Source organism: Podarcis muralis, chromosome 14 (assembly GCF_964188315.1).
Source record: "Podarcis muralis chromosome 14, rPodMur119.hap1.1, whole genome shotgun sequence".
Classification (NCBI taxonomy): domain Eukaryota; kingdom Metazoa; phylum Chordata; class Lepidosauria; order Squamata; family Lacertidae; genus Podarcis; species Podarcis muralis.
In genome coordinates this window covers 43,046,709-43,061,125 of record NC_135668.1, presented here as the reverse complement: position 1 = coordinate 43,061,125, position 14,417 = coordinate 43,046,709, and the positions used below count along the sequence as shown (strand labels likewise).

The 14,417-nt window shown below is 51.8% G+C and overlaps 1 protein-coding gene across 6 annotated transcripts in view; it reads right to left on the bottom strand.

Annotated features, from left to right (window-relative positions):
- PRKAR1B (protein kinase cAMP-dependent type I regulatory subunit beta) overlaps positions 1–14,417 on the bottom strand; it is a 119,276-nt gene that overhangs the window by 28,170 nt on the left and 76,689 nt on the right. For all 6 annotated transcript variants that reach the window (XM_028705700.2, XM_028705701.2, XM_028705699.2 and 3 more), the window contains one exon: positions 2,171–2,231. In XM_028705700.2, the coding sequence (XP_028561533.1) occupies positions 2,171–2,231 (61 nt within the window). The remainder of the gene's footprint in view (positions 1–2,170; positions 2,232–14,417) is intronic.

The window sequence follows — 14,417 nt, the reverse complement described above, 5'->3', positions numbered from 1 at the left end:
GCAACGTCAATGAGTTATCTATCTTTAATCCAGACTTGGACCACACTCCTCCAATTGAGGGCTGTCCTCTGAGAGCCCTTCAAATGGTGCGCTCAATACATGAACGCATATGAACACCTTGAAGCCGCCTTTTACCAAGCCAGAGGGCTGTCACATGGAAGATGGAGGAAGCTTGTTTCTCCTGCTCTGGAGGCTAGGCCCCGAACCAATGGCTTCAAGTTACAAGAAAGGGGATTCCGACTAAACATACAAGCAATATTAAGAACTGCTTTCATCTAGTGGAGCGGGGGAAACATTTCTCACCTGTCAACTGGGAAACCTAATAGTTTACGGCACAATCATATCTCTCCACACTCCCTGCATTTTCTGACTGCCCAAATGAGAAATGACTGCTCAACTATTCCAGGAAGGGTTGCACTCGTACAAAACCCTGCTGTGGTAGGCATGGGAGAAGAGGAAAATTATGACCGCCCATGCCAGGAGTCCTGTGTCTTTCTTATCTCTGCCAGGAAGATGCTAAGGCGAAGTCTTGGTATTAAATCAGTGTTGTTGTTCCCAACATTTCATTCAAAGTAACAAATGCGTTTGTGACTGCTGGCGGCTGGGTGGCCATCCTCTCCCACTCCAGTACACCTGTGAACCAGCCCGTGGCAAATCATTTTATCTGCATGCAGAGGGTCCTAGGTCCAGTCCCCCAGGAGGGGCTAGCAAAGGCTCCTGTCTAATATCCTTGGGATAAGAGTTATGCTGCCAGTTCATCTAGATCAGGGGTGAGGAATTTCAGTCCAGAGACTAAGTGAAGCTTTCCAGACCTTTGTGCCTGGCCCTTGGGGACTCACTGCAAGCCACACCCCTTACACACCTTTTTGCCTGGAATGTGTCCTGTGCTAATGCCTCTTGCTTGCCTGGATGGAGCGTGTGTGTGTGTGTGTGTGCGCGCGCAAACCTCTTGCTTATAAATGGCTGGAATGTAGCCTACTGTACAAAGGAAAGAGTTGCATCTGTTGCTCTAGCTGTTGGTTGCAACTCACCTTGCAACAGAGGGATCTGCACGAAGCTAATGCCAACAAAAGTGAGAGTTCTCCATGTTCCCAAACTGTCCTTGTACCTTTAAATCTATGCTGACTTCTCTCTCTATCTCCTGGCTGTTTACACTGATACATCTTAGGTTGCATCCTGTTTACAGCTTCCTCCTCCTCCTCACTGGGTGATCTTGGGCCAGGCAACGTCACTCAGCCTAACCTACCTCACAGGGTTGTTGTGAGGATAAAAATGGAGCAGAGAAGAATTACGAACAACAGCTTTTGCTCCTCGGAAGAAAGACAGGATATAAAAGTAACAACAACAGCAGCAGCAGCAGCAGAATTGGAGGGGGGGGACCATACAGTAGCTAGAATACCTTGGGTTACATACGCTTCAGGTTACATATGCTTCAGGTTACAGACTCTGCTAACCCAGAAATAGTGCTTCAGGTTAAGAACTTTGCTTCAGGATAAGAACAGAAATCGTGCTCCGGCAGTGTGGCAGCAGCAGGAGGCCCCATTAGCTAAAGTGGTGCTTCAGGTTAAGAACAGTTTCAAGTTAAGTACGGACCTCCAGAACGAATTCAGTACTTAACCCGAGGTACCACTGTAGTGCATTTCAATTGCTATGAACTGACAGAAATGTCAACAGGTGGTCTGCCAAGATCCTAAGCAATTTCCCAATGATCTGCAGAATATTGAGTTTGGGAACCATTGGGCTACAGCGAACCCCATGTGAGGGCGATGGCAGAAAGGACTGCACCACTTCAGACTGTGTGAGTGGGAGAAAAAGGCATTTTTGGAGGCTCCTCTATATTAAAAACCCTCCCACAAAAACAAGACAGAAAATGTCCTGCTCATCAGGGAGAAATGCTCTAACTAAGCCCACTGCCAGCTGTGGTTGTTTTTGAATTGCTGGGAGTAATTTTATATATGGGAGATTTCCTCTTTTCTTTTTAAAGATGCATCTCCCACCTGCAGTTTGAAGTACAGCAGCCTGTTCTTACAACCTTAATTTGCTGCGTTGTGTGGACCAGGCTTTATACATGTGCACACAGGCTTTCTGCGTATTTCCTTGATGGTTTTTTTACCACCGTATATTTTTCATCGGTGCAACAATATCCAAAAGGAAAGGAAAGGCAACACACCCAAGATGGAGACCTTGCTGAGGAATTCTTCGTACATCTTCCGCTTCCTCAGGGTGCTGCCCTGAAAGAGAATGAGAAAAGGGAGTAAGTGAAGCCAATAAGCATTGCCTTGTAGGAACTGGAGAAAAAAGTCCCTGCTGTCTAGCAGTCTGTCTCTCCAGCAGTAGCCAGCCAGAAGTTGTCTCCTGTTGGAAGAAAGAGGAAGGGTCATTGCTCAGTGCTGGAGCAGGTGCCAGTTAACATCTTATATGTAACTGTGCCTTTTTGTAGCATTTGTTGTTGTTTAAGTTGTCTGCTGTTGTTGCTTTAGTTTTCAGTATGTCACATATTTGTGCATGAGCCGTGCCTGAGAAGTATCAAAGTGCCTCTGAACCAATACTTAGTCCACAGGATTCCTGTTACAGCATGTGAACTCTGGGACGCCCAAAACTAAATACAATACTCTATCCGCCACCCCAGAGGTGGGGAAACCTGTGACCCTCTAGAATATGGGGAGGCAAACTATGGTCCGTGGGCGGGATCAGGCCCAATTGCCTTCTGGATCCGGCCCGCGGATGGTCCGGGAATCACCACGTGGATCGCCAGCGCATGCGTTCTTTCCCTCCCCCTCTCCCTCCTTCTCCCTCACATGGTGGTGGTGGCACCTACTCCCTCCCTCCTCCTGGCTTCTCCCTGCCCTGCCTAGAGGAGAAAGAGGGCTGGGCTTTGTTGGTGCCAGCAGCAGCAGCGCTTGAGCAGCCACCATTTTAAGCAGCCCCTCTCCAGAGCCCTTTTGTGTGCCGCTCATCGTCCTGCCACCCCCACCCCCCCACTGCTGCCAGCCCCTACCGCTTGCAAGACACAGGTAAGCATCCACCGGGGCTCATGGTGCTCTTGCATCATTTCCCCCACCAAAAAATATATAGTCCGCCCCCCCCCCAAGGTCTGAGGGACAGTGGGCCAGCCCCCTGCTGAAAAAGTTTGCTGACCCCTGCTCTAGAAATTCCAACTCCCATAATCTCTGATCATTGGCCAGCGTGGTGTAATGGTGAGAGTGTTGGACTAGGACATGGGAGAGCAGGGTTCGAATCCCCACTCAGCCATGAAGCTCACTGGGTGACCTTGGGCCAGTCACCACCTCTCAGCCTAACCTACCTCACAGGGTTCTTGTGAAGATGGAATGGGGAGGAGGAGAACCAGGTGTACCACCTTGAGCTCCTTGGATGATAAAGGTGGTATACAAATGCAATAAAGAAATAAAACGCTGGCTGAGGTTGATGGGAGTCGGAGTCCAGCAATAACAGGAGGGTCATTGGTTCCCCACCCCTAGGAAGACAGGACCACTGGGTTCACCTGGCTCAATATGGTCTACCAGGGGTCAGCAAACGTTTTCAGCAGGGGGCTGGTCCACTGTCCCTCAGACCTTGTGGGGGGCCGGACTATATTCTTTTTTGTCGGGGGAATGAACGAATTCCTATGCCCCACAAATAACCCAGAGATGCATTTAAAATAAAAGCACACATTCTACTCATGTAAAAACACGACGATTCCCGGACCGTCCATGGGCCGGATTGAGAAGGCGATTGGGCTGGATCCAGTCCCTGGGTCTTAGTTTGCCTACCCATGGGCTACACTGACTAGCGGTGGCTCTCTAGAATTTCAGGCAGGGGACATTCCCAGCCCTACCTGGAGGTGCCAGGGGCTGAAGCAGGAACCTTCTGCATGCAAGACAAATGTCCCGGCACTGAGCCACGCCCTTCCCCGTGCTGCACAACGCAGTTTCGCTGCGAAGCTGCCAAGATGCACAAGTTATTTCCCACAATGTGCACTTGCAGTTTTTGTTTTCTTGTTTCGGACTGCATCTGCTGCTGTCTCCCTGCTCCTCCAAAACTTCAGCGCTGCCAAAGCGAACAGCCTAAGGAGAAAGTTCTTTTGCAGCTCTACCTGGGATCAGTTAAGCCCCCAAGAAGGAAAAGCAAAAGGGGGGTGTCAAATAAATGCCTGGTGGAGCTCCGCCAGCTTTCTCACCACACAGACCAAATGAAACCAAGCTGGGTGAATCTGGGCCCATCACTCTTTTCTTTCTTCTCAACAAGAAAGGCTAAGCAGAGGCATCTATCTGTTAATCGCTCGATTAAACTGCCTCGTTATCCTCTAAAAGTTAAGCAAGCCTGTAATTAAAACAAGAGGAAGCTATTCAAGTGGCAGTGCTGTGTCCCCAAAGGCCTGATTGAGAATGGAGCTCGTCGCCTGGTTTCCTATCTTATATATGTCTCTGTCTCCCTGGGGGTGGAGGGGCGGAAGCACAGGATATAAGGGAGCCTATAGTGAAAGGGGGAAATTATGGACACACACTAGGACACATGCAGAGAGCTTCCCTCTCCACTGGAGTGAATGGAGAAACCTGTTCGTACAGGAGTTCTGCATGTGCCCTGCAGTATGTAAAGGGCTGTGAATTAAGATGGATGGATGAAATCTAGAGAAAGGCAGCCGCTCCTAAGGTTGCAGTCCTACGTACCAGTTGCTTTTCATTCTGAATTTTTGTAACCTGCCCTCATAATGTACAACTGGTTATTAAGATCTGATACTTAAATAAATAACACTTGGGAGTAGGTGGTCTTTTGCCCTGCTTTGCCTAAGATAAGCTCTCTGTTTAAAGGGTAGCCACAGCACTGCCCTCTGTTTGAAAGGCCTCCCGGCTCAAAGATGAAGAACACTAAGGAGGGAGAGGAAGAGCAGCCACGAAATTTCCCAGCCACGGTTGGGCTATTAGCCATGATGGCTATGCTCTGCCTCCACCACTGGAGGAAGCAATGCTTCTGAATACCAGCTGCTGGGAACCTCAGGAGCTGAGAGTGCTCTTGTGTTCAGATCCAGTGCGAAGGTTTCCCAGAGGTATCTGACTGGACATTGTAAGAACAGGATGCTGGACCAGATGGGCCATCGGCCTGATCCAGCAGGATCTTCTCACGTTATTATGTTGCTCAAGGGGCCTGAGCAGGCACACAGGTCACCTGGACACAGTCATAGAGTTGGAAGGGACCACGAGAGTCATCTAACTCTAATAATAATAATAAAATAATAATAATAATAATAATAATAATAATAATAATAACAACTTATTATTTATACCCCGCCCATCTGGCTGGGCTTCCCCAGTAATGCAACAAACATTAAAAGCTTCCCTAAACAGGGCTGCCTTCAGATGTCTTCTAAAAGTCTAGTAGTTGTTGTTCTCTTTGACATCTAGTGGGAGGGCGTTCCACAGGGCGGGTGCCACTACCGAGAAGGCCCTCTGCCTGGTTCCAGCTCCTGCAACACAGGAACCTTTTGCCCAAAGTGGGGCTCGAACCCACATCCCAGAGAGTAAGAGTCTCCCGCTCTACCGACTCAGCTACCCCAGTCCTCCCCACTATGGTGAACTCCTATCTAAAATTATAATAACAATTTCTAAATTTGCACCGATACATATAAATTAGCATATGCAAATACACATGCAGGTATTTTGTTTTGGTTTTATTATTATGTGTAAATGACCACCCTCTCTTTGGATGCGGGTTTAGTGGAACTTGTAGTGGCTAACTTCCCAGCAAAGATGCACAAGACTGGGCTGCATGGCCCATTTCATCCAGGGGGACTTTGTTTTGGAGGGGGACGCTCACCAGGCAGTGGGGAGCTCCACTCTCCTTTCCTTCCAGCTGCTGGGAAGCAGCCTCAGAGCGATCCACGCCCCGCTGTGCACAGCCCCCCGGTTTAACTGCAAGGCTTTTCAGATCTGCAATCAACGCTTTAACCGATTTATCACACCAATTAGCCGGTTCAAGCTTGCAGACTTAATGCCGAGCTGTACCAAATCACTTCCTGTCTTCCTCTTCTGTGGCTCCGCACCTGCCAGCCCCACACTTAGAGGAGGCCACAAAAAAAGACTTAGCAGAGGGGTGACATGTTAATCTATCAAGGACCGGGGAAGCAGAAGCTGGGCTGGGCAGCTAAGCCGTAAACAAACACTGGGATGTTTGCTTATAGCAAAGGGGGAAAGGGCACCTGCCTCGTCTTCCTTGTGAGGAAAGGGTGCTGATAAACTAAGAGAGGAGGCAAGGAAGTGGACAGCGGCTACAAGGAGCAAGCAGAGGGCATCCTTCTCTATGCTGACAGTAAGCTCGTTCTCCAAGCGATGACCTTTATTCAGCCAGCAGCCTTACCCCCCAGGCAAGGTGAAGCGGTAGCCTCAGAGGCACCCGATTCTGGGTGTCATGAAAGGGCAGCAATTTGTTAGTCATCTAATTTATTATTTGTGCCAGGGAGGTGGGAGAGGCCCCTGGAGGAGTTTCTGCATTCAGGTGCCAAAATAAGTTGGCTGGACTTGGGTACGTACCAAGCACCTTGATTTGTGATGGGGGGGAGGTGTGTATATTGGCTGCTTCACTTCAGGCAACAAATAATCTGATGCCAACCCTGCCAAAAAGGCATCAGTTCAGGGATGGAGGTGGGGAAGAAATTCAGCTCAGTTCACAGTGAAATGTGAATGCTGAAACAATACCTGAACCGAAACATGGTTATACTTTGACATTCACATTTCTCTGAATTTTGCTATGTAGTTCTCCAGCCAAGAAATGTGTATAAATATACAGTGGTACCTTGGGTAACAGATGCTTCAGGTTACAGACGCTTCAGGTTACAGACTCCACTAACCCAGAAATAGTACCTCGGGTTAAGAACTTTGCTTCAGGATGAGAACAGAACTCGCACGGCGACGGCGGCGGGAAGCCCCATTAGCTAAAGTGGTACCTCAGGTTAAGAACAGTTTCAGGTTAAGAACGGACCTCCAGAACGAATTAAGTTCTTAACCCGAGGTACCACTGTACATATATACCAGCACAGCCTTCCTCAATCTTGGCTCCCCAGCTGTTGTTGGACTACAACTCCCGTCATCCCTGACCGCTGGTCTTGATAGTTAGGGATGATGGGAGCTGTAGTCCATCAACATCTGGGGATGGAAGGTCGAGAAAGGCTGTATTCGAGTGAAACTCTGCATTAAAATGCATATATTAGTAAAAATAACCCACAAAAGTGCATTATATTAGTGAACATCGCTTTGCAAAAATGTGTTTAAGAAGGATGTTGACAAGTTGGAACATGTGCAGAGAAGGGTGACCGAGATGATAAAAGGTCTGGAAACTGAGCTGTTGAGGGAGCTGAGTGTGTTTAGCCTGGATAAGAGAAGACTGAGAGGAGATAAGATAGCCACCTTCAAATATCGGAAGGGTTGCCACATGGAAGATGGAGCAAGCTTGTTTTCTGCTTCTCCAAAGGGTAAGATCTGAACCAATGGATTCAAATAATAAGCCAGGAGATTCGGACTCAACATTAGGAAGAACTTTCTGAGGGCAAAAGCTGTTTGACGGTGGAGTGGACCCCCTTGGAAGGCAAAGGACTCTCTTTTCCTGGAGGTTTTTAAGCAGAGGTTGGGTGGCCATCTGTCAGGGATTCTTTAGCTGTGATTTCTGCATTGCAGGGGGCTGGACTAGACAACCCTTGGGATCCCTTCCAACTATAGGATTTTTTTATTCTAAGTGTGCATTAGGGAAAACACAAAAATGGGGGTGATTTTTTAAAAAATTATCAAACTGATGTGGAAATGTGGAGAGCTGGACATACGACCAGGATAGTTGATGCTGCCTTGGTAGGATGAGTATCACAGGCCTTCACCAGCAGTTAAGCTGAGGGAGTCGGATCGAGGCCCTTTCCACTGGCCTCCCTCATCCAACTGCCACTTGGTCCTTCTGCCTCAGCAGTGCCTTCTTCTGACAGCTGCTCACCTTGGCCTTCCCAGTCTCCTTCCCCTTGTGCTTTTTTTCCCTTTTGTCCTTAATTGTGTCTTTATCGTTTCAGAGCTTAAGCCTGAGGGCAGGGGTGTCTGTTGTTTCTACGTTTTATACAGCACGTAGCAAGCGTAGGTGGCTTTATAAAGAAATAACCACCTGCGCTGAGAAACCATCTCATTTCTTTACCTTTTTTAAGTGTCATGGCTTCCTGCAAGGAACTCTGGAAAGCTTCTGCAAGAGGGTTCCTTAGCATGCCGCCATATAGTTCCCAGATGCCGGGAACAATAATTAAACTTGTTTGACACTCAAGGATTGTCCCACTGAACACATATACTGCACCAAGACTGTTGATTATGGATTTACATTTATAGCACAGCTTTTCCTCAAAGCAGTTCATGGTGGTAAGCATATGTCTCTCTGTTATTATTATTATTTTATCCTTGCAACAATCTAGTGCAGCACATTAGGCTGAGAGCTGACCCAAGGCCACACAGCAAAGTTTCATGGCTGAGTGGAAATTTGAACCTGAGTCCAGCACTCTAACCACTACACCATACCACCTTGAGTAGCATTGCTGGAAGGACCTCTACGGAGAACCTTGGAGAGCTGCTACCACTGATCTAGCTAGACCATCATTGCCATCCCACCCAAGAGGCAGGGTGAGGCGGCAACCTCCCAAGGAGAGGCATCCCCATTCCAACACCCAGCTTTGCCATGGGACTCCCTGGCCTCTAGGCGCAAGGAGACAGATCTCCCTTCCACTGAGAGGTGTGGCTTTTACCATCTTCTCCTAAAAGGCAAAGCTGGTGCATAGCTCCACCACTGAGCGGGGGTGTGAGGGAATCTATAAATGATCTGCCCCCCTACCCAGTGGGGACAACTCCTCAAGGGCTTCTTGAGGAGAAGACATTATGGAGTTTGCCCCCCCCCTACATTGTGGGAACAGCAGTGGGGCATTCCACCTCAGGTGCCGCAACACCTTGAGCCACCCCTGTAGACCATTATTGCCTTATTTGAGAAGCTCTCCAGCTCTTCCCTGGAGACAGCAGGGATGGAACATGGTTTGCTACTGAGAGCTGGCTTCGGCCTACTGGGTCACTGAAGGCAGCTTGCTTTGTTAGGTCCAGCGGGCCTCTCTGTTTGGGCCCACAAGGATATGTTGGCCTGGCCAAGTCACACCTACCCATCCTACACCAGAACTGATATCATGCATGGCATCAGGTGTAGGTTACATAAGGATGCATCTGCGTCAAAGCAGAGTTTGCTCCTGGCAGTCAGCACCTGTGGAGTCCCAGGCACGGTGCTTTGCAAGCCCTGGCAATCAGCCCTGGTTACGACTTGCAAACCGAGGCACCTTTGATTTCAACCCACGTGGGCAAAAATCGGTCACTTGGGAGTTCTCCACCTTTGGTCTAGGTCCAATACAGGCCTAGGCTCACCGTGGTTTCAAGCCGTGTCAGATTCTCTGGCCCTCTGGCTGTTGCTAAACTACAACTCCCATCATCCCTTAAGAGAGAATATTATGAAAATGATTTACAGGTGGTACGTGACCCCAGTCAAGCTTGCAAAAATTTATCACTTGCCCAATAATAAATGCTGGAAATGTAATGAGACTGAAGGTACTTTCTACCACCTTTGGTGGACATGCCCGAGGATTAAGGCCTTCTGGGAAATGATCTATAATGAAATTAAGAAGGTCCTTAAATGTACCTTTCATAAGAAACCAGAAGCTTTTCTCCTGGGCATGGTCGGCCAATTGGTGTCAAGGAAGGATAGGACGTTTTTTATGTATGCTACTACAGCAGCAAGGATTCTCTTAGCGAAGTATTGGAAGACACAAGAACTACCCACGCTGGAAGAATGGCAGACGAAGGTGATCGACTATATGGGACTGGCGGAGATGACTGGCAGAATCCGTGACCAAGGAAAAGAGACGGTGGAAGAAGATTGGAAGAAATTTAAAGTATATCTTAAGAACTGTTGTAAAATTAATGAGTGCTAAAATGTCAAGGGAAAATTAATGAGTGCTAAAATGTCAAGGGTTTATGAAAAAGAGGTTTTGAAATTATACGTGTTTATATGTATTGTTTGTTTATGTATTGTGTATTGTTTTGTTTTTAATCTATGTTGTAAAATTAATAAAAAATTTATTAATAATTACAACTCCCATCATCCCTGATGTGCTGGTCCCGGGGGTAAGGTACCTTGGGTGTAGCAGAGTCCACACGAAGAGGGGCAAGGTCCGAGGCAGAGAGCCGGGCGGTGAACAGGAACGCTGGAACAGGAGGCTGTGCAGGGAACAGGAACACCGGATGGTCGGGAACAGGAGGCCGAGCAGGGAACAGGAGTACCGGATAGTCAGGAACAGGAAGCCGAGCAGGGAACAGGAGTACCGGATAGTCAGGAACAGGAGGCCGAGCAGGGATCAGGAACGCAGGAAGGTCCGAAGCCAACAACGACGTTGCTCCCGCAACCTGGGGCCGGGCTGACTGGGCTTTTATCCTCTTCTAAGGCCAGGGGTGGTCCCGGCCCCCAGGAGCCCCGCCTCCTCTGGCCTTAAGGCGAGCACTCCTCCTGGGGGCAACCAGTTCCCTTCGCCTCTCTGCTCTAAGCCTCTGCAGATCAGGAGAGGCCGAAGGGTTACTGGGCCCTGGAGGAGGCTCACCTGTGGCCACTGAGTCGTCAAGCCTCTCTGGGGCCAGAAGGGCTTCACCTGGGGCCAGCTCCTGATGCACTGCCACAGGTGCAGGCTCTTCAGCATCTAGGCCTTGCCCCAGTTCAGCCGGCCCTGGAGGCGGGGACTCCTGTGCAGGCTGGGATTCCTCTGTTTCATCCTCCGAATCGGAATCCCAGGCCATCACACCATCCCCCCTCCCAGGCCCCCCCCTTAACCGAGGGTCCGGACCCGGCTTGCCGGGGTACGTCGCATGGAACTCTCGGAGGCAGGCAGGTGCGTGGACGTTGGCCGCTGGTTCCCAGGAACGGTCCTCCGTTCCGTACCCCTTCCAGTCAATGAGATACTGCAGCTTTCCCCTGCGGTATCGGGAGTCCAGGATGCGTTCCACCTCGTACTCAGGCTCTCCCCGAACCAACACTGGCTGCGGTCGGGGACGGTTCGGGTGGAACTCGTCGGGTGGGGCCACCGGACTCAAAAGGGACCTGTGGAAGACCGGGTGAACCTTCAGGGTTGCGGGTAACCGGAGACGAAATGCCACAGGAGAGACTTGGTCTACGATAGGGAACGGGCCGGTGAAGCGGGCGTCCAACTTCCGCGAAGGTCGAGAGGGGTGGAGGTGGCGAGTGGAGAGCCAAACCAGGTCACCGACGCGAAGTTCCGGCCCCACCTGGCGGTGGCGGTCGGCCTGGGCCTTGTACGCTTCCTTGGCCTGGTGCAGTTGCTCCACCAAAAGCTGTTGCTGGGACTGGAGCTCTTGAAGCCACTCCGTCACCGCCGGGACTGCGGATGTCGGCAGCACCTCTGGAAACAGCCGTGGATGATAACCATAACTGGCCTGGAACGGGGTCTGCTGGGTGGACGCATTCACCGCGTTATTGTAGGCGAACTCCGCCAATGCCAGGTGGTCGACCCAGTCATCCTGCTGGTAGCTGCAGTAACACCGGAGGTACTGCTCCAGCACCGCGTTCGCCCGTTCCGTCTGGCCATCGGTCTGTGGGTGGTAGGCTGACGAGAGGCAGACCTCCGTCCCGAGGGTCTGGTGTAGTGCTCGCCAGAACCGGGATGTGAACTGAACGCCCCGGTCGGACACCACGCGCTCAGGTAGGCCATGCAGGCGGAAGACATGCTGAAGGTACAGCTGAGCAGTTTCCTTGGCTGTGGGTACAGATGGACAGGGAGCGCAGTGCACCATCTTGGTGAAATGGTCGGAGAAAACCAGAAGGCAGGTACAGCCACGAGACGAGGGTAAGTCCACTACAAAGTCCAACGAAACCGTGTGCCAAGGGTGCGGTGGAACTGGCAATGGCTGAAGTAGGCCAGGGGGTCGCCCGGTAGGTCCCTTGGCGCGCCGGCAGACATCACAACCAGCAACGTAGCGAGCCACGTCAGCCTTCAGGCGGGGCCACCAAAACTCTCGACTGACCAGATGGGTGGTCCGATACCGTCCAAAGTGCCCCGCTGCTGGGGCATCATGGGCCATCCGGAGAACCTCCAGCCGTAGTGGCCCTGGCGGGATGTACAGACGACCGTGGTGCAGCAGAAGGCCCTGATGCAGGACCAGCCCCGGATACTGTGGGCTGGACCCTTCAGCCAGCTCCCGGAGTCGTTCCTGGGCCCAAGCGTCGACCCGCTGCTGTTCCCGCACCCGAACCTGCAGTGGCTGCGCCTCCTGGGTGGCCAGGAATGCAGCCGGAGGTAGGATCGTGGTGGGTTCTGCTTGCTGTACCGTGTCTGCGTTGTCTTCAGGTTTCCGGGACAGGGCATCCGCCTTCTGATTCTGAGAGCTAGGGATGTAGCGGATCTGGAACTGGAACCGGGAAAAGAACAACGCCCACCGGATCTGTCTTTGGTTCAGCTTGCGGGTCGTCTGGAGGTACTCCAGGTTCCGGTGGTCGGTTCTCACCTCCACCGGATGTCGTGCCCCCTCAAGATGGTGGCGCCAGACCTCAAAGGCTACCTTGATAGCCAGTAGTTCCCGCTCCCACACAGTATAGTTACGCTCCGCTGGTAGGAGCTGGCGGGAATAGAAGGCACAGGGTAAGAGTGGCGCTTCAGGACCAATCTGTTGAGACAAGACGGCACCGAGAGCCGTACTGGAAGCGTCGGTCTCCACCACAAAGGGTCGAGAGGGGTCAGGATGTTGTAAGATTGGTGCCCTCTGGAAACAGGCCTTCAACCCCTGAAACGCCTCCTCTGCCTCCTTGTCCCAGGAAAACGGCGTCTTTGGGCGCAGTAGCCGGGTCAACGGGGTGGTGCGATGAGCATAATCAGCGATGAAGGTCCGGTAGTAATTGGCGAACCCCAGGAAACGCTGTAGGTCCTTGCGGTTCCGGGGTGCCGCCCATTCTTGAACCGCTGTCACCTTCCCCGGGTCCATTTGCACCCCATCTGGAGAGAGCCGGTGACCAAGGAAGTCCACAGTCCGCTGATGGAACTCGCACTTGCTGAGCTTTGCGTACAAACGGTGCTCACGCAAGCGCTGCAGCACGGTCCGGACATGTCCCTCATGGCGAGCCGGGTCATGGGAGTAAATCAGTATGTCATCCAAATACACCACCACGTACTTGTCTAACAAGTCCTGAAACACGTGGTTGATGTAGCGTTGAAACACAGCAGGCGCGTTGCACAAACCGAAAGGCATAACCAAATATTCGAACTGCCCGTACCGGGTCCCAAACGCTGTCTTCCACTCATCCCCGGCTCGGATCCGAATCAAGTTGTAGGCCCCCCGGAGGTCCAGCTTGGTGAACACCTGTGCCCCTTGCACCCGCTCCAGCAGCTCCGAGATAAGGGGCAAGGGGTACCGGTCTGGGACGGTAATTTTGTTCAGGGCTCGGTAATCATGGCAAGGGCGGAGTTCCCCACATTTCTTCTTAACGAAAAGCACTGGTGCCGCGGTAGGCGAGGTGGAAGGCCTAATGAACCCACGCTCCAGGTTCTTGCGCAAGAAGTCCTGCAAAGCCTCGCGCTCTGGCTCTGTTAGGGAATATAAGCGACTCACTGGTAAAGGCGCTCCGGGTTGGAGGTCTATGCCGCAGTCAAAAGGCCGATGCGGCGGCAGCTGGTCTGCCCCCCGTTCCTCGAACACGTCCTGGTAGTCCTGGTACACGGCTGGGAGCGTGGGTGCTGCCTCCTCTGAGGGCGCGGCCGCCAGCGTACCGGATTGAGCATGGGAACATGGGTCTGGGAAGTGCACGGTCCGTTTGACCCAGTCAATCTGAACGTTGTGGGCTTCCAGCCAGTCCATCCCGAGCACCAGGGGGAAGCGGGGCATAGAGGCAATGTCCAAAGTTCGCAACTCCCGGTGCTGCTGGAGACACAGGACCAGGGGCTGGGTCTCCTGAGTAACGGCACCTGAACGCAGAAGTCGTCCGTCAATCGCTTCCACCTGGACCGGTACTGGCTTGTTCCGAAGTGGCACCTGATGATGGGCGGCAAAAGCAGCGTCCATATAGGAGCGGGTTGCCCCTGAATCTACCAAAGCATGGGTGAGGATCCAGGGCCCACCTGGAGGGTATAAACGTACCGAAACCATAAGATGTTGCAAGTCCATTGGTGCGGGCCCATTCTGTACGGTTTGGGACCCCCGGTAGCTAGGGCCATCAGCTACTGGGGTTGGCGGTTTCCCTGCGGCTGGCGTTTCTCAGGGCAGGACCGAGCGAAGTGTCCACTTCCGCCACAGTAAAGACAGAGATTTCCCTCCCGACGCCGCGCCTTCTCTGCGGGGGAAAGGCGTGGCCGCACTGCCCCGAGCTGCATAGGCTCC